Genomic DNA, 22126 nt, shown 5'->3' with positions numbered 1-22126 from the left:
GCTAATGCACCTGGGAAAGCAGCAGAGGATGGCCCAAGTGTTTGGGCCCCTGCACTCATTTGGGAGGCCCAGTAGAAACTCCTGGATCCTGGCCATTGCAGCAATTGGAGGGTGGGTGAGATGGTGAACCAGCAGGTGGAAGGTCTCTCTTCTTTCTATAAAAGTAAAAAGTAAACAAAAAACCAGGTTTTTTCTTATAAAGAAGCTCCATGCAATATTTCTTGCACACATAATAAAAATGTGTTTGTCATTCTTATCAAATGGATGTCAGGTATTTACCTGTCAACTCTAACCCCTGGAGACTCCTGCTCATCATCCTATCACTGTAATAATCTAAGCAAGTAGGCCAACTGGTCCCTTATTTCCGCTACTAGAGTCAGCTGTAGTCAGGGCCCATGCAGTCTTGCCCCCAGCACCTGGCCCAGCAGACATCCCACCAATGCTACCGAGGAGTAGCCCATCCAGCTGATACTCAGGCAGCACCTGCTGGGGGTTGACTAACTGGAGAGAGGGAGAGGTCTACACCCACAGGCAGATCCAATGATGGCACTGCTTTTCAGAGGCTCCACAGGGACAGCCCCAGGGTGACCCCACAATTTTACATCCCACAGGGACCTGGCACTCTCACACCCACTTCACTTGGCCTGCAAGGCAAGTGTTACTGTCCACATCCCACAGAGGAGGGAAGTGGCTTGCCTGAGATGATCAATGAACAGGAGAGACAACACTGAGCCTAGACGTTGATTTCATACTCTTGCAACTACTCCACCCCGGCCCTTTGGGCTAGTGGGAGATGCAGAATTCCTGGGTTCTTTGCTAGGAAAGCTCCTAGAAGAAGTGTGATAGCGCACCCCTGTCCGCTGCTTCAGTTTCTCCTCTTGTCAGAGGGGAAAACTGAAGAGGTGGGGCACCTGCACTGTGAAAGCCTCTCCCAGGTGGTTCTTAGTCCGCCTTCCATGTTCACAGGACACCATGTAGGGCAGGAGAATCAAGAGCTTCCAGTTAAAAGGGAAATGAGTTACAGTGGCCAGCTCCTGTGTAAGAGACGCCTACCCCACGCCCTACCTCATTTCTAGGGACAGAAACTGGCCCTTTGATCACATACATTTGTCAGCTGTCTTCTGGAACGAGGTGAGGACGGCTGAACCTGCTGTTGGCATGGCACCTAACACCACCCACTGTGGGGGCTGGCACACTCAGCGCCCATTCTCCTAAAGGGCCAGGGACCCCCCCAGGAGGATTCGCTCGGGACAGGACTGAACCAACGGTGCCTTGAGGAAGTGCCACGTGTAATCAATCCTTGCTGCCCAGGGCTGGAAATAACCAAGACAAGACTGGGCCTGGGGTGGGGGTGGGGGTGGGGGTGGGGGGAGGCAGAAAGGTCAGAAGCTAATGAACTAAAACAGAACAGGCTGTGAGCAATCCGAGAAAAGTAGCAACACAACTCTTCAGCTAGCGCTACGTTCTCTGCTCACCCGGCCTAGGAGTTAAGCGCGGGACAAGGTACTCGCTGCACACTGGGCGAGCTGAGGTTCGCTCGGCAGTATTGTTTTGTCTGAGCGCAGGTGCCTGCCTAACTTGACCAGCTCCCTCCGACTCCGCAGCACAGATCCGGGTTCTGTTCCCGGACACCGGCCGGGAGCTATTCGGATACGGACTGGAACAAAAACCACAAACGCAAGGAAATTGGTAAGCACAGGTCACTGGAGAAAACTGTGCCCACCGATTTCTGGCCCGACCTTCGTTTGGGAAAAAGCGACAGCGGACTTGCACGAAGTTACCGACTCTGCTCAGAGCCGCCATGGAGGGTGCTCGCCCATGTTCACACCATCTGGCTCAAGGACAGGGAGATGTCCCCTGGGTGCACCTTGCGGCCGGGCCCCCGGCTCACCTGGCTGTGCCATCGCCGCCTCCACGCCCGCCGGCTCCGCGCGCTCACCTCCCGCCCTGACCCGGGCTCCGGTTGCCGTGGTAACCGGGGACGCGCGCGGAGCTGGCGGCAGAAGACAGGTGCGCGGCGCCCGTTGCGGCGCCTCCTCCCCCTTGCGGACCGCCGAGGCAACGCGCGACTCGCTGCTCGGGGCGGGGGGCGGGGGAGTGGCGGCTCTCCAGCCGGGAAAGCGCGGCTCTCGTGACGCCCCGGGCTCCGCCAGTGAGGGGCCGGGGGTGTGGCACAGGGAAGGGGCCGGCAGGCTACTTAGGGCCTCGCCAGGCGCCGGGCCCGGCCTTCTTCGCACTCGCGCGCGCTTGCAGCCCGCCGCAGCCGTGGCGTTGAGGGGAGTAGGGCGGCCAGCCGGCTGCATGATGGTGACCCCCTCCCCCACCAGCCCCGCGAGCCCTACCGCCCGGGCTGGGAGGCGCGACAACGACCAGAACCTCCGCGCCCCGGTGAAGAAGAGCAGGCGCCCGCGCCTCCGAAGGAAGCAGCCGCTGCAGCCCCTGAGCCCGTGCCAGCTGCCCGGAGACTCCGGCGTCTGCGACCTGTTCGAGTCCCCCAGCTCCGGCTCGGACGGCGCAGACAGCCCCGCGGCGTCGGCAGCGCGGGGCTGCAGCCCCCTGCCTGGCCCTGCCCAGCCGTTGGCGCCGCTAGACCTGCAGACCTTCCGCGACTACGGTCAGAGCTGCTACGCCTTCCGCAAGGCTCAGGAGAGTCGCTTCCACCCGCGGGAGTCGCTGGCGCGGCAGCCACAAGTGAGGCGCGGGCCGAGCCGCCCCCCGCCGCCGCCCTCTCTCCTCGCCGGGCCCCGTTCCTGCCCGCTGTGTCGGCGAGGCCGCGCTCCCGCCCCCTCGGTTGGAGCGAAAGGGGCCTACGAGAGCCGGGTCACTCGCCCCCTCTTACGTTAGATGGAGCCGAGCGGGGCGCAGGCGGCCTCCGAGCTGGTTAGTGGGGGCGCCGTAGAGGACAGAGGAGTTAGTTTCTAGGTTCGAGTCCGGACTCCTTAGGACTTCGGGAGGTTATTTAACGGCCCTGAGCTCGTTCTGCAGCTGCACAGTGGAGCCCTGGCCCCCTTTGCATTGAGTTGCTGGGAGCTCTACTGGAGGAAAGCACGAACTTGGGCAGCCCGGCTCCCAGCCCCGGCCGCCGCCGCCGCCGCCTCCCGCAGCCGGGGCCGCCCGCTTCCCAAAGCCTTTAGCGTTTTCCCTCCGGCTGCCTCGCTCCGGGGGAGCTCCCTCAGTCGCCTCGGTTCTTCCCCGCCGCAGTCCCTCTCCGCTCAGGCTCAACCGGCCCGCCTCCTCTCCCTCCCGGCAGGTGACGGCCGAATCCCGCTGCAAACTGCTCAGCTGGCTGATCCCCGTGCACCGCCAATTCGGCCTCTCCTTCGAGTCGCTGTGCCTCACGGTGAACACGCTGGACCGTTTCCTCACCACCACGCCCGTGGCCGCAGATTGCTTCCAGCTGCTCGGGGTCACCTCCCTGCTCATCGCTTGCAAACAGGTACCTGCCCGCGGTGCTGGGAGGTGGGTAAAGTCGCTCTCCCCGCACGGACGACGCTGGCAAATACACACATCCCGCCCCAACCTAATAACCCTAAGTCCTGAAGGAAAATAGGCTGAGGTCAGCTCCAAACAGCTCTGCTGCGCCTTTACTCTGGTCTCGGGGAAGAAACCCTGCGGAGTTCCCAAGCCCTCTTTCAGTTGCACAGGGGTTAGTTAGAGAAGCCGCGCTGAACGCATTCCCCGAGTGATTCAAGTGGAAGCGATAAGGAGGCAAAGCTGGGGCCCTGTCCGTCTGGAAGGAATAAGGGGAACCCGGGTTTCAACCCTGGGGGGCGCAGGCCTTGGGTCCTGGCAACCTCGAGGCAGGAGCTGAGCACGCCCTGTGTTGCAGGTGGAGGTGCACCCGCCGCGTGTGAAGCAGCTGCTGGCCCTGTGCTGCGGGGCCTTCTCCCGGCAGCAGCTGTGCAACCTGGAGTGCATCGTACTTCACAAGCTGCACTTCAGCCTGGGCGCGCCCACCATCAGCTTCTTCCTGGAGCACTTCACGCACGCGCGCGTGGACGCCGGGCAGGCGGAGGTCTCGCAAGCGCTGGAAGCCCAAGCCCTGGCGCGGGGCGTGGCCGAGCTGAGCCTGGCCGACTACGCCTTCACCAGCTACGCCCCCTCCCTGATGGCCATCTGTTGCCTGGCGCTGGCCGACCGCATGCTTCGGCTCCCGCACCCCTTGGACCTGCGCCTGGGCGGCCACCCCGAGGCTGTGCTGCAGGACTGTATGGGCAAGCTCCAACTGTTGGTGGCCATAAACAGGACCTCTCTGACGCACATGCTACCCCTCGAGATCTGCGAGAAGTGCAGCCTGTGCCCGAGCCCGACATAAAGCTGAGCTGCTCTCGCTGCCTGCCTGCCCGCCCGCCCAGCTGCGGGACCTCTCCCAAGGCCTCATGAAGGTGCCGAGGGTCCACAGAGGGGGCCTCCTGCAGGTTGTAAATAATGGACGATTATAGAATATAGTAGGTTTATTTATTTTACTGAGAACACAGGAGCCAGCTGAGTCTTTGTCCAATAAACAGGCTGCCTGTCCTGGTTTGTCCTTGTGCCGTGACCGCGCGCCTCTGTCTGCTCAGGACTGGGGGATCCTCCCCTCCCTTGGGTCCACTCTGTAGCTGGCACCTCCGCAGGAATGCCAGATTTGGTGAAGTTCTAGATGATACCAGGAGTCGGGGTCACTTCTAGGGTTGGGGCCTATGCCCTTAGTGTCAGGAAGCTAAGAACTGTACACCCTTGATGTGTGTGTGTGGGAGGGGGGGCGTGAAGCAGAACGGAGCTGTGCAGGCTGTCCAGAGGGACCACAGTTGCACCTGCTGATGGTGAAATTGGAGAGCCAGGCAGGCCCACGAGTGGATGGAGAAGATCCCTTGACACAGAGAATCCAGCACAGTTGACCTAGTGTTGGTCCACTGTGGCCTTTTCAAGTGGAGTCCATTTACTCTGCTATCAGGCGGTTCACCTGCTCACGCTGTGCTGTGTAAGAGCCCAGGGCGACGACAATGTGTGATGGTAATCGGGGCTATGCTGAGGGCTCACTGCATACCTGTACGGTGTTCAGCACTCATTGTCAATCCTGCAACAGTTCTAGAAAGCACCGTCTATCATCACGTTCTGTAGAGGACAGTTAAGCATGGAGAAGCCAGAGGAGTTTGAAGGCAGATCCAAGTCCAGGGCCCTACCATTAGCCACTTTGCTAAACTTTCCTCATTTCTATGAGGGTAATTCAAAAAGTTCTTAGAAAGTGGAATTAGATAAGTTTATTGGGGTGCAAATATTTTTGGAACCCATGCATGGTCTTTTCAAAATATACATTTTCGGGTCTTTTTTTTTTTCTTTTTCAAAGACTCCATGTAGTTTTCTGGAAGTGTTCAAAAACCTCTTTCCTGTGGTGGGCTCGGGAGAGACAGCCCAGTCCTTGCCCCCAGTCACATCCTCGATCTTGAAGGACAACTGGAGCTGAGCAGTGAGACAGGCTCCCCCGTCACCTGAGTTCTGCGGCCCTTAGCTGTCCCATCTTCACTCTCACAGCGGTGGCTCTGAGATTCTTGTATGGGTATCACCCAGACCTTCACCTCCAGCAAATTCAACCCAGGTTCTGTGTAAGGGTTGTTGGGAACCTTAGATGAGGTTACGCTTACGTAGCATGATCTCTATATTAGGTAGCACAGAGTAGTGATCAAACGGGCAGGCTCAGGAGCCAATTTCCTGGGTGACTTTAAATCACATCTCTTTGTCCAGGTCTTATCTGGAATAATGAGCACACTTATTTGATAGGCTTGAGGTATGGAGCTAATGAGACATTTTGTACAACTGCCCTAGCAAGGTGCTTGGAATGTAGCAAGCCTTTGAGAAATGGTCAGTAGGAGTTTGTGTAGTTATGGGAGCCAGAGGAATTATGCAGAAAACCTTGGAGCAAAGGAAAAGAGAAAGCAAATATGAGAGTGGTAACAACTGGGGGTGAGCATATGGTTCATTGTATTAATTTTTGCATGGTGGAAAAAAGTTTTTCTGGGGAGGAAAAATCCAAGACATGTTCCACTGCAGTTAGAACAAATAAAAATGTATAACCAATATGAATAAACAGTAAACAACCTGCAAGCAAATTCAGAGAAACCACTTTGTACTTCTTCCCACAGTTCCAAATGCCCTCCAGAGCCTGGGTGCCTTGCTTTGGGCTCCTTGGATCCCTTCTCTCCTGACAGGTTGATATGCTAAGCTCTTCTCACAGAGCTGGAAGTACTGGTCCGCAACCTGTTCAGTGAACATCACCTGTCCCAAGTCCCAACCTACCTGGGGCTCCCAGCCTGGCATCTGCAAAAGAGTGACTTGGGAAGAAGTTGTCTGCGAAAGTATCCACTCAGCCAAATCCCCTAAAACTCCACTCCTGTCCCTTGTGCTGCTGCGCTCTGATTTCAGAATCATGCAGGCTAGGGGGCATAGAATCACGCTTCTCCAGTTCTGTTGCTACAGGCAATCTCTCGTGTGATGCCCATATTTTTTCCGCCCCAATTTGGGGCTATTTTGATGACTATTTCAAAAACACCGAGGCTGCCCTGGAAAATCTGTGATAGTCTCCACGTGTAGAGAGATCTCTGCAAAACTCAGCCAAGAGCTTCCCAGCTCACTTACAGCCTGGGAGGGAAGTGGGTGAGGAGAGGGAGAAGAGGGACCAGTTGGTGGGCTGCACTACTCCTGGATCAGACAGAACCGGGAACCAGCTCCGGGAAGCTGAAAAGATTGCCTTAAAAAATGATCAGCATTAATGTATCCACCCAAGCACTAATCGCCTGATATAAATCTCTCATCTCCACAGCAGCTCTATTGAGGTGTCACTGTTTTTCCCAAAGACCTGGGCCTTTGCATCTGGCCAAGTGACCCCTAAAAGCCAAAGGCCCCACCCCTGTGCACCGTCACATCCAGTCTAGCAGGCTCTGACCCTGCATTCAAAGACAAATCAGAGGCCCTAAGAACCCCATCACTGCTAGGAGCATCTTGCTGCTTCACCCAGATAATGGGCGCTAAAATAAAAGCCGACCACGTCGCTTTCCAAGGGGATCTTGACTACTTTTACTAGGAACGAGGCAAAAACAAGATGCCAGTGTCCACTGTGCCGTCAAGCCGGACGGATCTGAGGGGCACCCCGCAAGCGTTGCCCTCCCCGTGGGGGGCTCCTTTCCGGGAGATGCCCCCGCAGAAGCCAGTAGGAGAGCAGTCAGGCCGGCAGCGGGGAGGTTTTAGCGCGTCTGGGGCTGTCCAGCGAGCCGCTTGCAAAAACCAGGTGAGGATATCTGCAGGTCACTCTAAACCAATTCTCTTCTCAAAGGCCGGGCTCAGGCGCCCAACTGCCCGGGAAAGTGCGGGGCCAGGGGTGCGAGGCAGGGCCCTGGGCTTCTGGCCAAGTGCGGCTAAGGAGGAAGTCGGTGAGTCAGGACCTGAATGCTGCCCAGGTTTTGGGGAAGGAGATTCTGTACTCCGGCCGCTGCCGGACGTCTTCGTCCCCACCAAGTCCGGAGTGGGAGAGTAAACGCCCGCGTCTGGCTTCCGAGAGCATCGCCCCGCGTTTCTGCCGTGCCCGGTGGCTGGCGTGGGAAGAAAGGGGAACCAGGATCGTTGACTTTTCCATCTCGGCTGTCCGCAGACGGGAGGGCGGCACCCAGTGCTGGAGACGGGTGCGGTGCGCCCGCCTCTCCTTCTTTTCTTTTTTTGCGATTCGCGCGGCCGCGAGGCGGCGGCGCCAACGCTCGCCCCAAGGGCGCTCGCGGGCCGGGCCCCGCGCTCGCCGCTCCCGGGGGAGGCCGCGTTGCCAGGTTGGGTTTAACGCCTCCGCCCGCGCGCAGATTGTCCGGGGCTGAAGGCGCCACCTCGGGCGCTCAGGCGCGAGCCGCCCCTCCTTCTCCGCCCGGCCCTCCCTCCGCACAGTCCAGGCCGCCCCTCGGCTCCTCCCCGGCCACGCGCCAGCCGCGACCTGGGGCCGCCTTCTGAGCCTGCCAGCGCGCCCCGGCCGAGCGCGAGGTGTGCTGCATCGCCCTCCCAAGCCTGGGCGCCTCCTCCGAGCAGCCGGCAGGATGCAGGCGTGCTGGGGTGGCGCGGCGGGACGCCGGGCCTTCGACAGCATCTGCCCCAACAGGATGCTGGAGCCACCTCGCCGGTCCCTCGGCAAGCCCGGGACGCTGGACAGGAAGGTGGGGCTGCTGGCCGAGGCCGGGAGGGATCTGCGCCCCCGCGTGCCTTCAAGGGCCGACCCGCACTCACCATTTCTGTGCCCGGCTAGTTCGCCCCTCCGCGGAAGTTCATTCCTGGATGCGGCAGCGGCAGCCGGGTGCCGGTGTACGAGGATCCCCCCGACGTGGAGCCCGCTGAGCTGCCAGGTGAGCCCCGCGGCACCTCCGCGAGACCCGTTGGGCTGCCCGTGCCGGGCTCCCGACGTCGTGGCGCAGAGGCTTAGGGTCCGTGCGGTGGATGTCTCTCGGTCTCTCCAAGCAGCCCTCACCACCATAGACCTGCAGGACCTCGCAGACTGCTCCTCGCTACTCGGGTCCGACACGCCGCCTACTGGTGACCCGGCCGCCTCGCAGGTACCTGCGCCGCTGATAACCCCCACCCCACCCCGGAGAGACGCATTTATTTCGCTAGAGGTTAGCCTCGGGCTAGGGGCGCAGGCACATTCACCTGGCGCGGTGCAAGGCGCAGTGCAAGAACCTGAGCCTCCCAGATCCGAGCTTCCTCATCCCTCCTAGTGTGTTGGGAAAGCCACATTTCCTTGGCTGTCTAGGGCTCGCCTGGAGGGCTCCCCTGCCACACACCCCCAACCCTGCCCAACTCGTTCTAGGAGTTGTGACAAAACGGAGTGCAGATGCCCACCGACGGACCAGGTGGGATGGGTGGGTGGGAGCTACGTTGTGCTCTGTGCCCCTGCTCTTGGAACGCGCGCTCCTTGCCCCAGCGCCTTCCAGGCCATTTACCAACCGCGTTCATTCCGTGGCTGAGTAAGGAGAGTGGAAGTCCATGAATAACTTCCCATCAAGACCGGAGAAGAGAAAGAGTTTGCATTTGGGGAACCGGAGCCGACAAAAGACCCTGGAAGAAATTTGACAGAAAATGTCCCTCTGCAGACATGGCCCTGCAGCAGCTGGGCACTTGCACAACTTCTTCTCCCCCTTCTAAAGCTCTGGTCATAACTGTCGTGGACAAAGAGGACTCTGGCCTTTTCCTTTCCCACCAAATCTGTCTTATTTCTATACCACTTTTGCCTCCTGCCAGGGCTGGCCCTTCCCAGGCAGGGCATGGAGCCTCCCAGTTCTGGAATCTAGGAAGTCGGAGGCCTGGCTCATCGGTGAAACTCGAAGTACCCAGAAGAATAAGAAGTTGGCCAGATGCAGCCCATAAACATAGTGCCGGTTCCAGCTTCCTAGTGGCTGGTGCTGGGGCCATGAGGTCCCTGGGGGACCAACCCAGCATAGAACTCTCCAGAAGATGCAACCACCTCGCAGAGCTGGTGGTGGAGCAGAACTTCTGAGGCCTCCACCTAAAGCCTCATTGAAAAGCACCTTGGGGTAGAAGCCCAGGGGTCTCAGGGTCAGTGGCTGCTAAGAGCTGGGATTGGTAGGGCCAAGAGGTGGTCTGCCCTGCAGAGACCACTTAGTGTGCTCAAACAAGGAGAGGGAACTCCTGCACATCTGTCAGCTGACCGAGAGGCACAACACGTTTATTCTGTACCAAAACCCAAGCTGTCACTGAATGTTTGCCACTGTATACACAGCACTTAAATTCCACATCAGGTTAGGGTTGGTAATTATCTTCTTCCCTTTGCTGTTGGAGCTGGAGAAATGCCTGGTTTATCTAACTGGAGAGGTAGGATTCAGAGTTTCCAGGCCAGACTTTATATCAGATGGATCAGAAGGTTTGGGACTTTTCCTGGGAAAAATAATGCTGGTGTGGAGGGAGAGAGGCCCCTGACCCTGCGCACCTGCTGGAGAAGGTGGACAGAGAGAGGAAGAAGGGCTCTAGAGGTGCAAGTTGGCCCCCAAACCAGGGATAGCGTAAGAGGTGGCACATTGTGGGTCCCGGTCTCTGAACCGGCCTGCAGCCCTTCAACTGGGGTCAGGATTTGCCTGGGGCTCTCAGCCCCTCCTCTCACAGCTCCTTTCCCCACATAGCTTCAGTGTCCCCTGGGACCAAGGGAAGTCGCCCAGTTTCACTCCATCTTCCTGTTAGGAATCTGATACTCACACTTCTTTAGAAGTTGGGGTCAGAATAAGTTCTTACCCCAAATACTCATGTTTGAATAGGAAAGAAGGGCTTTGGGGAGAACAGTAGGATTAACACAGAGGCATGGCTCTTTCTGATGGGCGTTTTGGATGCTCGCCATGGCCATCAGACTCCGGGCACTTCCAAAGAGAACCACAGACAAGGAGCTGCAGGGGAATGAGGATGGACGTGCACAGCTGCATCACGCCGGGCGGGGCCTCCAGAAATCCCTTCTTTCAGAGCTGGGGGAAGGGCTTTGCGCTTCGGAACCTCCGGGCGCTACGGATTCTCTGGGAGTCGGAGAGGGGGGACCTCCCAGCCTGCTTCCCACACTGGTGTGAGGATTAAATGGGGATGGCGTAAGAGCATCCTGCGGATTCTAAATGTCCTTAAATTAAGGTTATCAGAAGGCTCCTGGGTTTCTAGCCGTTTGCCATCTCCTTCCTCCCCACACCCCCCAGACACCTTGCGGGAGCACAGGAAGGTGTTCAAGAAGTCGCAGGTGTGTGGGCTGCCGCCCAAAAGTCAGCTGCAACCTTCCGAGAAACTGGAGAGCGCAGTAGGGGCCACGCCTGCCGCACAGAGACCCCACGGCGCCCCGGCAGCATCCCGGGCCTCCTTCCCCTAGTTTGGGGGAGTGGCATTGGCTGTGACATGTTGTCTTGGCGGGAAACAGGGCTTCCAGAGACCGCTTTGCAGGATTCAGAAAGGCTGTGCCCTTTGCTCCTAGAGCCACGGCTCCTAGGTGGGTCGGGTGAGTTGGCGCGGGGGTTCCACAGACGTCGGGGGCCTGCACCTGGTGCGCCCCCCCGCGCACAGTTTGGCTGCTGGTCGCAGCTTCGCCTACCAGGTGGGCGTTCAGCGCATCCTGCTTCGCGCCAGGGCGGCGTAAGCCTGCTGCATTCCGTGTCCCGGATGGGGCTTGAGGTTTCAGGTACTGAGTGCATGTAGACCCGCCTCCGAGCCAGGAAGGGCGTCTGTCCCATCTAGAAACCGTTCCGGTCCGGAGTAGACATTCACCGGGCTCCTTCTGTGGTTTATTTTAGACTCATTCTCTGCCAGCGGAAGGGGACTTGGCGCTGCAGGATTTCAGAGACACGGTGGATGTCCTCATTGCAGGCAAGTGTCGTCTCCTTGCAAGTAACTGACAGCCGCAAGTGCCCCGCCACCTTGCCAGGACCGGCTAGTTAAGAGTCCATGATCGAGAAGGTGGTACCCCCAGTCACCTGTCAGTGACTCCTCACAGAACGAGGCCCTTTTATGTGTAGGACATCCCCCATGAGAGCTTGCGCCTCTGGGTCCGTAGCACTTGCGGGTTTATGGGTTTGAGTTCTGGGAGAGGGAACCCACCATGGGAGGGAGGGAGGGGGAAGGCCGTGTGACCCGAGTGTGCAGAGGAGCAAGGCCCTGGGTGACTTCCAGGAGCAGGCAGCTTTGCCTGATTCGGTTCAGGTTCACTCACCAGGCACGTACCGGGCGCCTGATGTCGTGTACGGGGTCCCACGAAGGGTCTCAGAGTCGCAGGCATTGCGGAGTGCGGGGCTCCTGCCTCACACAGAAACATCTCCTCGTAAACCTCACACCCCGGGCGTGGCGCTCCGCCGCCGTGGCGAGCTGGGCGTGCGTCTGGGGCTACAAACCCAGCCCTCGCTCTTCTCCAGACTCGTCCTCGTTGATGTCGCCTCCCCTGGCCGGCGATGACTTCCCTTTCTCGCCCTGCGACGTATCGACCTTCGAGCCCTGCCTCTCCCCGCCGCGGGACCCGAGAGCCCTGCCGTCCCCGCCGCTCCGCCCTCCGGACGTGCCCCCGCCGGAGCAGTACTGGAAGGAGGTGGCCGACCAGAACCAGAGGGCGCTGGGGAACGCTCTCGTTGAGAATAACCAAGTAGGGACGCGGAGCTAACACCGGGAATCCTGGGGGCGGAGACAGAGTCTGGAGCGCGGGGAGCCAGTGGGGTTGCAAGGGTGCGGGTGCGCTCCTGTGGGTGTCAGGGGCCCCGCCAAAGGTCTGCGTGGCTGCTACTGCTCCAGGTGCAACCCCAGGGTGTCCAGCATCACCCAGTGGGGGTAATCCCGTCCTACCAGATGTTTCATAGGGTCGCCAGCGTGCACCCAGGCTCTCCATGAGCTTACAATTTTTGCTTTCTCCTCTTACCTAATACCACCGCTGAGCTAGCTACCTCACCAGCCCCAATTCACAGAGAAGGAAACAGAGGTGTGGGGTGGTTAATCTGCCTGGTACACTACATGCTACAGATATGTTTTGTCCAAATGCTTTGTGGAAGGAAAAAAAAAAAGTCAAAGAAATGGTTTAGGAGCCTCGCCAGCAACAATGCCCTGAGACACTCCCCCTCCCCAGTTCCCGAAGGGGCGTCGGGACCTGCGTTTGATTCACGCAGACGAGGTAGAGCACGGCGGCCCGCTCCCTGAATGTGTGGGTCTTCCCTTGCAGCTGCACGAGACGCTGACCCAAAAGCAGGAGGAGATCGCCTCGCTCAAGGAGCGGAACGTGCAGCTCAAAGAACTCGCCCGCCGGACCCGGCACCTGGCCTCGGTGCTGGATGTAAGTGGGGCGCGGGTGTGAGGGACCGTGAAGCACTTGGAGCCATTCCGGTGCCCCGGTGCCTGTGTTGGGACCCAGCGGGGCTCCGGGAGAGGAGAGGGCGGCCGGGCGCGCTAGGCGGCGTGCGCGCGGGGCTCCCTGGGCGCGCCCGGCACACGCGGAGCCTGTCTGGCCTCAGGGCGGCGCTTGCCCTTGTCTTTCGCAGAAGTTGATGATCACGCAGTCCCGGGGTGGCGGAGCGGCGGCCGAGCCCTTGCTGCTCAAGGCGACGGCCAAAAGGAGCCTGGAGGAGCTGTTCAGCGCGGCGGGGCAGGATTGCGCGGAAGTGGACGCCGTGCTGAGGGAGATCTCCCAGCGCTGCGATGAAGCCCTCCGGAGCCGCGAACCCAAGCGGCCCCGGCTGCAGCCAGAGCCCGCGAACACAGACGGCAGGCCCGGGAACCTGCACGGCGCCTTCCGGGGACTGCGCACCGCCTGCAACCAGGGTGCCTTAAACCTGAGCCGCAGTGAGCTGGAGGAGGGCGGCTCCTTCAGCACCCCCATCCGCAGCCACAGCACCATCCGCACCCTCGCCTTCCCCCAGGGCAACGCCTTCACCATCCGGACAGCCTCAGGGGGTTACAAATTCCGCTGGGTCCCCAGTTGACCTGGGGAATGGTCCCCTAAAACACTGCCCTGTGTCCCGATGGAAGCGCCTGGAGGTTGAGCAGGCGAGGCTGGACCGGTTCCCCTAACCTGGCTCGCGGGAAGCACCACCGCCCCGCAGGGCGAAGACCACCCTGGAACCTGTTCGGTTTTCGGGAGCAAAACCGGCCTCATCCTGGTGCTTTGTCTAGTTCCTCCGCAGAGCCTCGTGTAGCCCCTCCCCTCCCCTTTCACAGCGAAAGTGTGTTTGTAGTCACACCCATTCCACAGTCAGTTTTTAAAGTATTTATTTTTAGCAGCTTTGAATTGTGTGCTCTCAGCTACTTATGCAATTATAAAATGCCCAAGTTCCGTAAGAAGGAAAAGGAGGCTAAGACGGGAAAGGCAGCAGAAAGGCTGGCAGACCCTTGCTGGCACTGTCATTCCCACGGTGGGGTGGGGGGGGTCCTGGGCCCAGAGTGCATGTTGCCACGCGTCACTTGCCCTCAGTCTGGGACAGACGCCTGATGTTGATACCCTGGAGAACTTTTATTTCAGCTGTCAGCGTGGAAAACCAGGAGAGGGAACCTAAGGAAGTTGCCTTAGAAAAATATAGATTCTTCGGAAGCGGTGGGGCTAGAATCCAAACAGGTGCCAGACACGTTTGCTTGTAATGATCATTCACATAATGTCGTGAGATTGATGATAAGGGTTTATATCAATTATAGGTACCATTTTATTTGTGTGAACAGGATGACTCCTCAGAAAGCAAACTTTATTCAGAAGAAATGAGCAGCTTTAAGAAAATGGCATATACCACACTTTTTGTTTGTCTTGGTGCCAGAAGCCAAGTGTGGAAATCTTAGTAAAAACAGACTCTCTATTTGAATTCTACAAATAAAACTAGGGCATGAGGAGTGGGAAGGAGGTTGCACATTCTTGTTTTACAATTCTTGGCTTTCTCTAAGAAAAAACTTAACCCATTATTTAATTGCCTTTGTTGACTTTTCTGCCTTTTTTTTGGGGGGGGGGTCTGGGCTTCCTTTTTCTACTCTGTTCTGAAATCACGTGAGTGGCATATGTCAAGCAGTGATTTGTGCTCACCACAGGGCTGAGTTCTTGCTCAGCCTGGGCAAGTTGCCAAGGGGGCTACACCTAGGTGCGTTGCTGGCTGCAGAGTGCAGAGCTCAGGTAACAGGTGCGTGGGATAGGCTGGTAGAGCCTGCTCCTCCAGTTTGTCGTCTGTACTGCTATCTGTGTTTAAGTGGCCATTTAGGAAAAAAGGTGATTTTAAAAGGTGATAAAATAGGCCATATTTCCTCATATTTTGTCTAACAAATGGAGTCTTAAAAAATTCAATGGGAGGTTCAGACTTTTCTTTCATCAGCTTACATATAGATTCACCACAGTTCAGGATCAAAAAAAGAAAAAAAAAAAACAAGAAAAAAAACCCTGTCCTAAAAAATAATAATCTTTTCTAAATTCTTTTCCTCTGACTCCTCATAAGTATCTTCATAATGTATTACCTTCAGTGATGGAAAAGTTCATTATTTATGGGTACTTTTTCCTGTATGTCTTTTGTCTGCATTAAAAAATGTTTCTTTCTGAGTTTCAGATTATAGCCCTTATAACTGTCATGTTAGTCATTTTAACTATTCAAGTACCCTCTATTTCTGGGGGAAAGCTCTCTTCTGAACTAATGGTATGATTCTTGTTGGTTAGCAGTTGTAGAGTGTAAAAATTTGACTCAAGCTGACACTGTGGCAGAGCGAGTTAAGCTTCTACTTGCATTGCCTTGTTTCCATATGGGATCCCCAGTTGAGTTCTGGCTGTTTTACTTCACTTCAACTCCCTGCTAATGCACCTGGGAAGGAAATGGATGATGGCCAAATACTTGCCCCTGTCACCCATGTGGGAGAGAACCCAGATGGAGTTCCTGGCTCCTTTCTTTGGCCTGGCCCAGCCCTGGCTGTTGTAGTCCTTTAGGAAACTAAACAGGTGGATGAAAAGATTCCTCCTCTCTGCCCTCTTCCTCTCTCTCTCTCTCTCTGTCTTGCTCTTCCTTTCAAATAAATAAATTAATCTTTAAAAATTAAGATTTATTCATTCTCTCAACATTTATTTATTGAGTGTTACTGAGAAGCTCAGTAATACAGATATTAAGAAATCAACAAAATTACAAAGCATGAAGGTCTTGGCCTCCCAGATTTCTTCTGGGAAGAGAGAAATACTAAACACATAATTATATGGTGTTCTGAGGGAGAAGAAGAGGAGCAAGGCTAATGCCTCAGTCAGCACAGGCTGCTGTAACACAGTGGATCCATGGCTGCTTCGACAACAGTACTTGTTTCCCGCAGATGTGGAGGCCGGCTGGCAGTTTGCTGGTTTGCAGGTGACCACCTTTCTGCTGTATTTTCACATAGCTGGAAAGCAGGGTATTCTGGTCTCTTTCTTTTTAAGGTAATACCGATGTTTTAACATTTTATTATTTACTTATTTAAACATTGTTTTCATTTTATTTGAAAGGCAGATACACACACATGTACACACAGAGATGGAGGCACAGAGAGAAAGACCGAGAGAGATCCTCTACCCACTGGCTCATATACCAAAGGCTTGCAACAGCCAGGGCTGGGTCAGGCTGAAACCAGGAGCAGGAATCAAATCCAGGTCTTCCGTGCAGGTGGAAGGGACCCATGCACTTGACCCATCATCAGCTGCCTTCCCAGGGTGTGCATTAGCAGGAAGCTCAATTGGAAGGGGAGCTGGAACTAGAACCAGGAACTCCATATGGGATGTGGAAATCCCAAGCAGAGCCCTAACCATTTCACCAAATGCCTGCCCCATCTCTTCTCATAAGCACACCCATCCCATAATGAAGGCCTCAGGCCATCCCCAGAGGTCTCACCGCCACAGAGCATCACATTGTGGGGTTACAGCTTCAACATGGGAATCTGGGGGGACACAAACATTTGGTCCATAAAAGATAGAGAATAGTGGGCAGAGAATACTATTCTTTAAAAAATTATTTTACTTATTTGAAAGACAGACAGACAGATCTTCCATCTGCTGCTTCACTCCCCAAATGTTTGCAACAGCAGAGGCTGGGCCAGGCCAAAGCCAGGACTGGGACCTCCTGCATGGGTGGCAGGAAACCAAGTACTTGAGCCATCACCTGCTACCTCTCAGGATGTGTCTTAGCAGGAAGCTGAAACTGCAGAACTAGGATGGGAACCCAGGCCTTTCGGCATGGGAAGCAGTGTCCCAAGTAGCATCTTAACTGCTAGGCTGAATGCACACCCCAGTGCCATTTTAGATAGGGTGATGTGGTGTGGAAAGATTCCTTTGGGGCACTGACCTCTGAGCAGAGATCTGAGCTCTAAGCATTATGGGTATCTAGAGGAAGGACGTTCATCCCTAGCAGAGGGGACAGCAAGTACAGAGGTCCTGTGGGGGATGACAGGTGGGTAGAGTACAGCTGGAGACCAGCAGGAAGGCCAGTGTGGCTGGTGCTGAGTAAGGAGGAGGAAATGGAGGCCACTTAGTGGGGAAGGTTGCATGGTCTTGGGGATTTTGGCGTTTCTTCTCTGGGGAGCGTTGACTGAGGATCACGTGGTCACACTTGCATTTTAAGTGGCATTCCCTGGCTTCTTGGAGAGACCTGCAGTGGAGTAGGCATGGGGAAGCAAGGGTGGAAGCAGAGGGACCCACTTGGAGCCCACTGGGATAATCTGGGTCAGGGTTATTATGATTTATGCCAATGTGATTGTGGCAGGCAGGACAATCAGGATGACACCTTCCCCCACCTCCACCCCAAAGATGTTCCTGTTCTAATCCCTGTGACTGTTATGTTACCAGGCCCAGAGCAGGTTCTGCACCTCCCTTGAGGTCCCTGGGAGGCTGAGAGGGATGGACACAGTGAAAGCCCAGACATGCAGCCTGGAACTAGAGACCTGAGTGTATGAGATGAATACAATGGTGGGTGCTCACATCAGAGTCTTCTTGATAAGTTCTCATCTTCATTTTCTAATTAAAAAGTGAAAATAAATATTTTATGCAAGTAATACATATTCATTATAAACTCATTTGGACAAAAAAGTATAGCAAAGTAACAAATAACTATTCCTACTATTCAAAGCTATTGCTATGGGGGCCAGAGTTGTGGCACAGCTATAGGCTGCTGCTTGCGAAGCTGACATCCCATCTTGGAATGTAGTTCTGAATCCTGGTTGCTCCTCTTTCTGATCCAGCTTCCTACCAGTGTACCTGGGAAGGCAGTGGATGATGGTTCAAGTACTTGGGGTCCTGCCACCCATGTCCCTGGCTCCTGGCTTCAGCCTGGCCCAGACTCATTTGTTGCGGCCATTTGGGGAGGGAACCTACGGATGGAAGAGCTCTCTCTGTCTCTCCCTTTCTCCTTGTCACTCTGCCTTTCAAATAAATAACTCCTTAATAAAAACACAAAAATATCACTATGAACATTGGGGGAGGGGAGAGAGAGAGAGAGAGAGAGAGAGAGATCTTCTATTTGCTGGTTCACTCTCCTGAAACTGGGAGCCCACAATGTCATCCAGGTCTCCCAAGAACTTGAACCATCATCTGCTGCATCCTAAGGTGTGACTTGGCAGGAAGCTGGATTAGAAGGAGAGTAGCCGAGGCTTAAGCCAGAACTCTGATATGGGATGTGTGCATCCCAAGTAGTGACTGTGCCAAACACACATCTTCCCCTTAGAAAATTTTTATGGACATACATATGTGAATTCACAAGAACGACTGTGTTTACAAGTCGGATCATTTATACTTACTGTTATTGAATGGCAGCAATTGGTCTTTGTATAGCAATAGTCAAGGGGTCTGAAGTCCTGTGGAGATGTGTGGGTTCCTATGCTGGCTTTGCTGGGCAGGACCAGCTGGGTGACTTGACTTGGATCTGTGACTAAGCCTCACTCTTCAACTTTGAAACTGGGGTAATGCAAGTTGTGGGGGCTGAGCGAGGTGGTACCTATCAAAATGTTTGTCATGGTGTCTGTTTTCTGGTGCTCAGTACATGCTGACTGTCCAACCCAACACGAATTATCTCAGTAAGTCAGAAGTCTGTAGGATTGACTGGGCTGGCTTTTCTGCTCTGGCATTCTTGGAAAATAAGGGGTCACCTGGGTTCTTATGGGGGCACTCTGGGAATACTCCATTTCCAAGCTCATTCAGTTGGTGGCAGGATCCACTTCCTTGCGGTTGTAGGACTGGGGAACCTGTCTCCTTGTTCTCTGTAAGCCAGGAACTTGTCTTTGCTCCCAGAGATGTTGCTTTGGTCTTTGCTCCTGGGCCTCTTCTTCTCCAAGCCAGCAGCTGTGTCAACGCTGACTCACACCTGGAATCTCTCTGCCTTCTCTCTATCTCCCTTTAGTCCCCAACTGGAGGAAATCGCCCAGGAGCTAACGGCCCAGGCATGAGGTAAATGAGAAAGGCGTGAGTGTGACATGGGTCTGTGCTCACAGCTGTCTTCTGGGGCTTGTTCTTCCAAAGGAGCAGGTCCAGAGAGCCTGGCGAGGCGCTCCCACTGCTCTGTAACACTATAGGCAGTTGTCGGGAGGAAAGCAGAGATGGGGCGTTAGGGTCAGTTCTCACTTCCCTAGTGCAATTCCCTGGCTCAGGGAACTTCAGACTGAACTCAGGAAAATTGCCAGGGTCCCAGAGACATCTTGGTGCTGATGTACAGCCAACATTTCTGCTTAGCAAAGGTGCACTGAGTTGAGAAGAAAGCATTTCATGCAGATGTTTAATATCTTGGAAGTCTGGCCAAGGCTATAAATGCAATCTTTTTTTTTTTTTTTGACAGGCAGAGTGGACAGTGAGAGAGAGAGAGAGACAGAGAGAAAGGCCTTCCTTTGCTGTTGGTTCACCCTCCAATGGCTACTGCGGCCGGCGCGCTGCGCTGATCCGATGGCAGGAGCCAGGTGCTTTTCCTGGTCTCCCATGGGGTGCAGGGCCCAAGCACTTGGGCCATCCTCCACTGCACTCCCTGGCCACAGCAGAGAGCTGTCCTGGAAGAGGGGCAACCGGGACAGAATCTGGCGCCCCGACCGGGACTAGAACCCGGTGTGCCGGCACCGCAAGGCGGAGGATTAGCCTAGTGAGCCGCGGTGCCGGCCACAATCTGTTTTGATTCAATCATTCCTAAACATAGACATATAGCCCTCCTTTAGACAAACACCTGTTCAAACTTGCATAGCTGACAACTATTTGCAATATTTACTTTTGGCTGCTTAACAAAATCCTAGGTAAATCAGACATGACAATTACTTTTATTCATTCCTTTTGTACTAGGAGAAGAAACTCCACAGATTTACTTGGGATTTATATGAACAGCCAAAAAATAATTAGAAATTGCATTTAGCTATAGGATGTGGAAAATTCAATTATTTCTAAGCCAAGCCATGGTTGAAAGTAAATATGGTTGCATACCCTGTTCTGTGAGTGATAATAATAGTCTTGGGCACTTGCATAGGTTCATGCCTAGCTCCCAAGGTTTCAGGGTTGCATTACTTTAGAATGGAAAGCTACTGCTTGAGGCTACTTCCAAATTCATGGTGATACCCTCTTTTCTGAGAACAGACCCGAGCACACGGGGTTGGTTCTGTTTAGCTTGCGCTTAGCCCACTCCTTCCTGACTTGCCACCCGCCATCCCACATCTTCACCAATAGCTGATTGGGTAGGGGATTATCTTTTTAAACAGATATATTGAGATGTAATCCACACACTACACAATTTGCACATTTAAAATGTACAGTTCAATGTTTTTAGTATATTCCTAAGGGTTTATAACCATTCCCCAAATCTAATTTTAGAATATTTTTCTTCCCCCTTACAGGAAAATCGGAAGCAACCACTTCTCGTTCTGTCTCTACTCCATTTTCCAGCCCTAGGCAGCACTAATTTATTTTCTGTCTCTATAGATATTCACCTTTTCTGGATATTTAATATAAATGAGATCCTATAAATGTGGCCTTTTGTGACTGGCTTCTTTGGCTGTGATGTTTTCAAGGTGTATCCATGTTGTAGTGTGCACCATTAATTCATTCTTATTCCCAATGAATATTCCTCTGTGTGGACATTCCACATTTGATTTATTCATTTACCAGCTGATGGATGTTTGGGTCATTCCAGGTGTTTTGTTAGCATGAATAAGACTGCTGTGGACATTCTGTGCATGTTTTCATCTATTTTTGCTCCTCTTGGCTACTTGTGCAGGCATGCAACTGCAGAGTTATATGTTTGCTCTATGTTTAACATTTTGAGGAACTGCCAAACTGCTTTCAGAAGCAGCTGCACTGTTTTACATTCCCATCTGCCGCGTATGAGGATTGCAATTTCTCCACATCCTTATCAACAGACACTATTGGCTGTCTTTTTAAAAAGACTTATTTATTTATTTTCATTTTATTTGAAAGGCTGAGAGAGAAAAGCAGACAGAAGAGAGCTCTTCCATCCATTGGTCCACTCCCCAAATGCCCATAGCAGCCAGGGGTGGGCCAAGCCAGAGCCAGGAGCCCAGAAATTAATCCAGGTCTCCAACGTGGGTGGCAGGGACTCACATATTTGAGCATCATCTGCTGCCTCCCAGGGTGTGCATTAGCAGGAAGCTGGATTGGAAATGGAGGATTCAGGCTGGAACCAGACACTCTAATACGGGATGCAGGAGTCACAAGCAGCAGCTTAACCACTGCACCAGATGTCCGTCCCTTGGCTGTCTTTTTTTTTATTATTATTATTTAAGATTTATTTATTTAAAAGGCAGAGTGACACAGACAAGGGGAGAGACAGAGAAAGAAAGAGATCTTCCATCTGCTGGTTCATTCCCCAAATGGTTGTAACAACCAGGACTGGTCCAGGCCAAAGCCAGGAGCCAGGAACTCCATCCAGGTCTCTCACAAGGGTGGCAGTAGCCCACCTTGCTGCCTCCAAGGCACATTAGCAGAGAGCTGGATCAGAAATGGAGGAGCCAGGACTGGAACCAGCACTCTGATATGGATGCCAGCGTACCAGTGGCAGCTTAACCTGCTGTGCCACATGCAGGCTTGATTATAGTCATGCGAATGGGTGTCAAGTGCCATGATCTCTCTCTCTCTCTCTCCCTCCCTCCCTCCCTCTCAAATAAAAATTTAAAACAATAACATCAAAGCAAGTACCTTGATGAAGACATAGTTTGGAGAAAGATAAGACAATGGAGAACCCACTTATGTGTGGGAGCTCAGGAAGTGCATCTCCGAGGAAGAGATTTTAAGTATTAAATTTAAAATTTTATCAAAACGTACATCAACATGGTTAAAAACAACAGAACATATATGAGAAATAATGATGTGCCTCTTCTCAAGTTTCTTTCTTTCTTTTTTTTTTTTTTACTTTTTGACAGGCAGAGTGGACAGTGAGAGAGAGACAGAGAGAAAGGTCTTCCTTTGCCGTTGGTTCACCCTCCAATGGCTACTGCGGCCGGCGCACTGCGCTGATCTGAAGCCAGGAGCCAGGTACTTATCCTGGTCTCCCATGGGGTGCAGGGCCCAAGCACCTGGGCCATCCTCCACTGCACTCCCTGGCTACAGCAGAGAGCTGGCTTGGAAGAGGGGCAACCAGGACAGAATCCGGCGCCCCGACCGGGACTAGAACCTGGTGTGCCGGCGTAACAGGCAGAGGATTAGCCTACTGAGCCG

General features: G+C 54.3%; 2 protein-coding genes across 2 annotated transcripts; both read left to right on the top strand.

Annotated features, from left to right (window-relative positions):
• Nucleotides 1-2083: 2083 nt before the first annotated feature.
• Nucleotides 2084-4518, top strand: CCNO (cyclin O). Its single transcript, XM_002713979.4, has 3 exons — nt 2084-2691; nt 3251-3436; nt 3830-4518. Exons 1-3 carry the CDS (start codon nt 2302-2304, stop codon nt 4313-4315), a joined length of 1062 nt encoding a protein of 353 aa, XP_002714025.3. The 5' UTR covers nt 2084-2301; the 3' UTR covers nt 4316-4518.
• A 2920-nt stretch (nt 4519-7438) lies between these two features.
• MCIDAS (multiciliate differentiation and DNA synthesis associated cell cycle protein) lies at nt 7439-13871 on the top strand. Its single transcript, XM_051853468.2, has 7 exons — nt 7439-8168; nt 8258-8354; nt 8470-8561; nt 11280-11352; nt 11895-12118; nt 12686-12796; nt 13002-13871. Exons 1-7 carry the CDS (start codon nt 8052-8054, stop codon nt 13440-13442), a joined length of 1155 nt encoding a protein of 384 aa, XP_051709428.2. The 5' UTR covers nt 7439-8051; the 3' UTR covers nt 13443-13871.
• Nucleotides 13872-22126: the final 8255 nt, after the last annotated feature.

Source organism: Oryctolagus cuniculus, chromosome 14 (assembly GCF_964237555.1).
Source record: "Oryctolagus cuniculus chromosome 14, mOryCun1.1, whole genome shotgun sequence".
Classification (NCBI taxonomy): Eukaryota; Metazoa; Chordata; class Mammalia; order Lagomorpha; family Leporidae; genus Oryctolagus; species Oryctolagus cuniculus.
Note: the sequence above shows the minus strand (reverse complement) of the source record. Positions and strands in the feature narration are given on the sequence as shown.

Bases quoted from the DNA above. Each gene is read 5' to 3' on its own strand.
- MCIDAS (XM_051853468.2), top strand. From the start codon at position 8,052: ATGCAGGCGTGCTGGGGTGGCGCGGCGGGACGCCGGGCCTTCGACAGC. The intron at 8,169-8,257 runs GTGGGGCTGCTG...GTGCCCGGCTAG, and splicing joins CCGGGACGCTGGACAGGAAG to TTCGCCCCTCCGCGGAAGTT. The intron at 11,353-11,894 runs GCAAGTGTCGTC...GCTCTTCTCCAG, and splicing joins GGTGGATGTCCTCATTGCAG to ACTCGTCCTCGTTGATGTCG.
- CCNO (XM_002713979.4), top strand. From the start codon at position 2,302: ATGATGGTGACCCCCTCCCCCACCAGCCCCGCGAGCCCTACCGCCCGG. The intron at 2,692-3,250 runs GTGAGGCGCGGG...CCCTCCCGGCAG, and splicing joins CGCTGGCGCGGCAGCCACAA to GTGACGGCCGAATCCCGCTG. The intron at 3,437-3,829 runs GTACCTGCCCGC...CCTGTGTTGCAG, and splicing joins TGCTCATCGCTTGCAAACAG to GTGGAGGTGCACCCGCCGCG.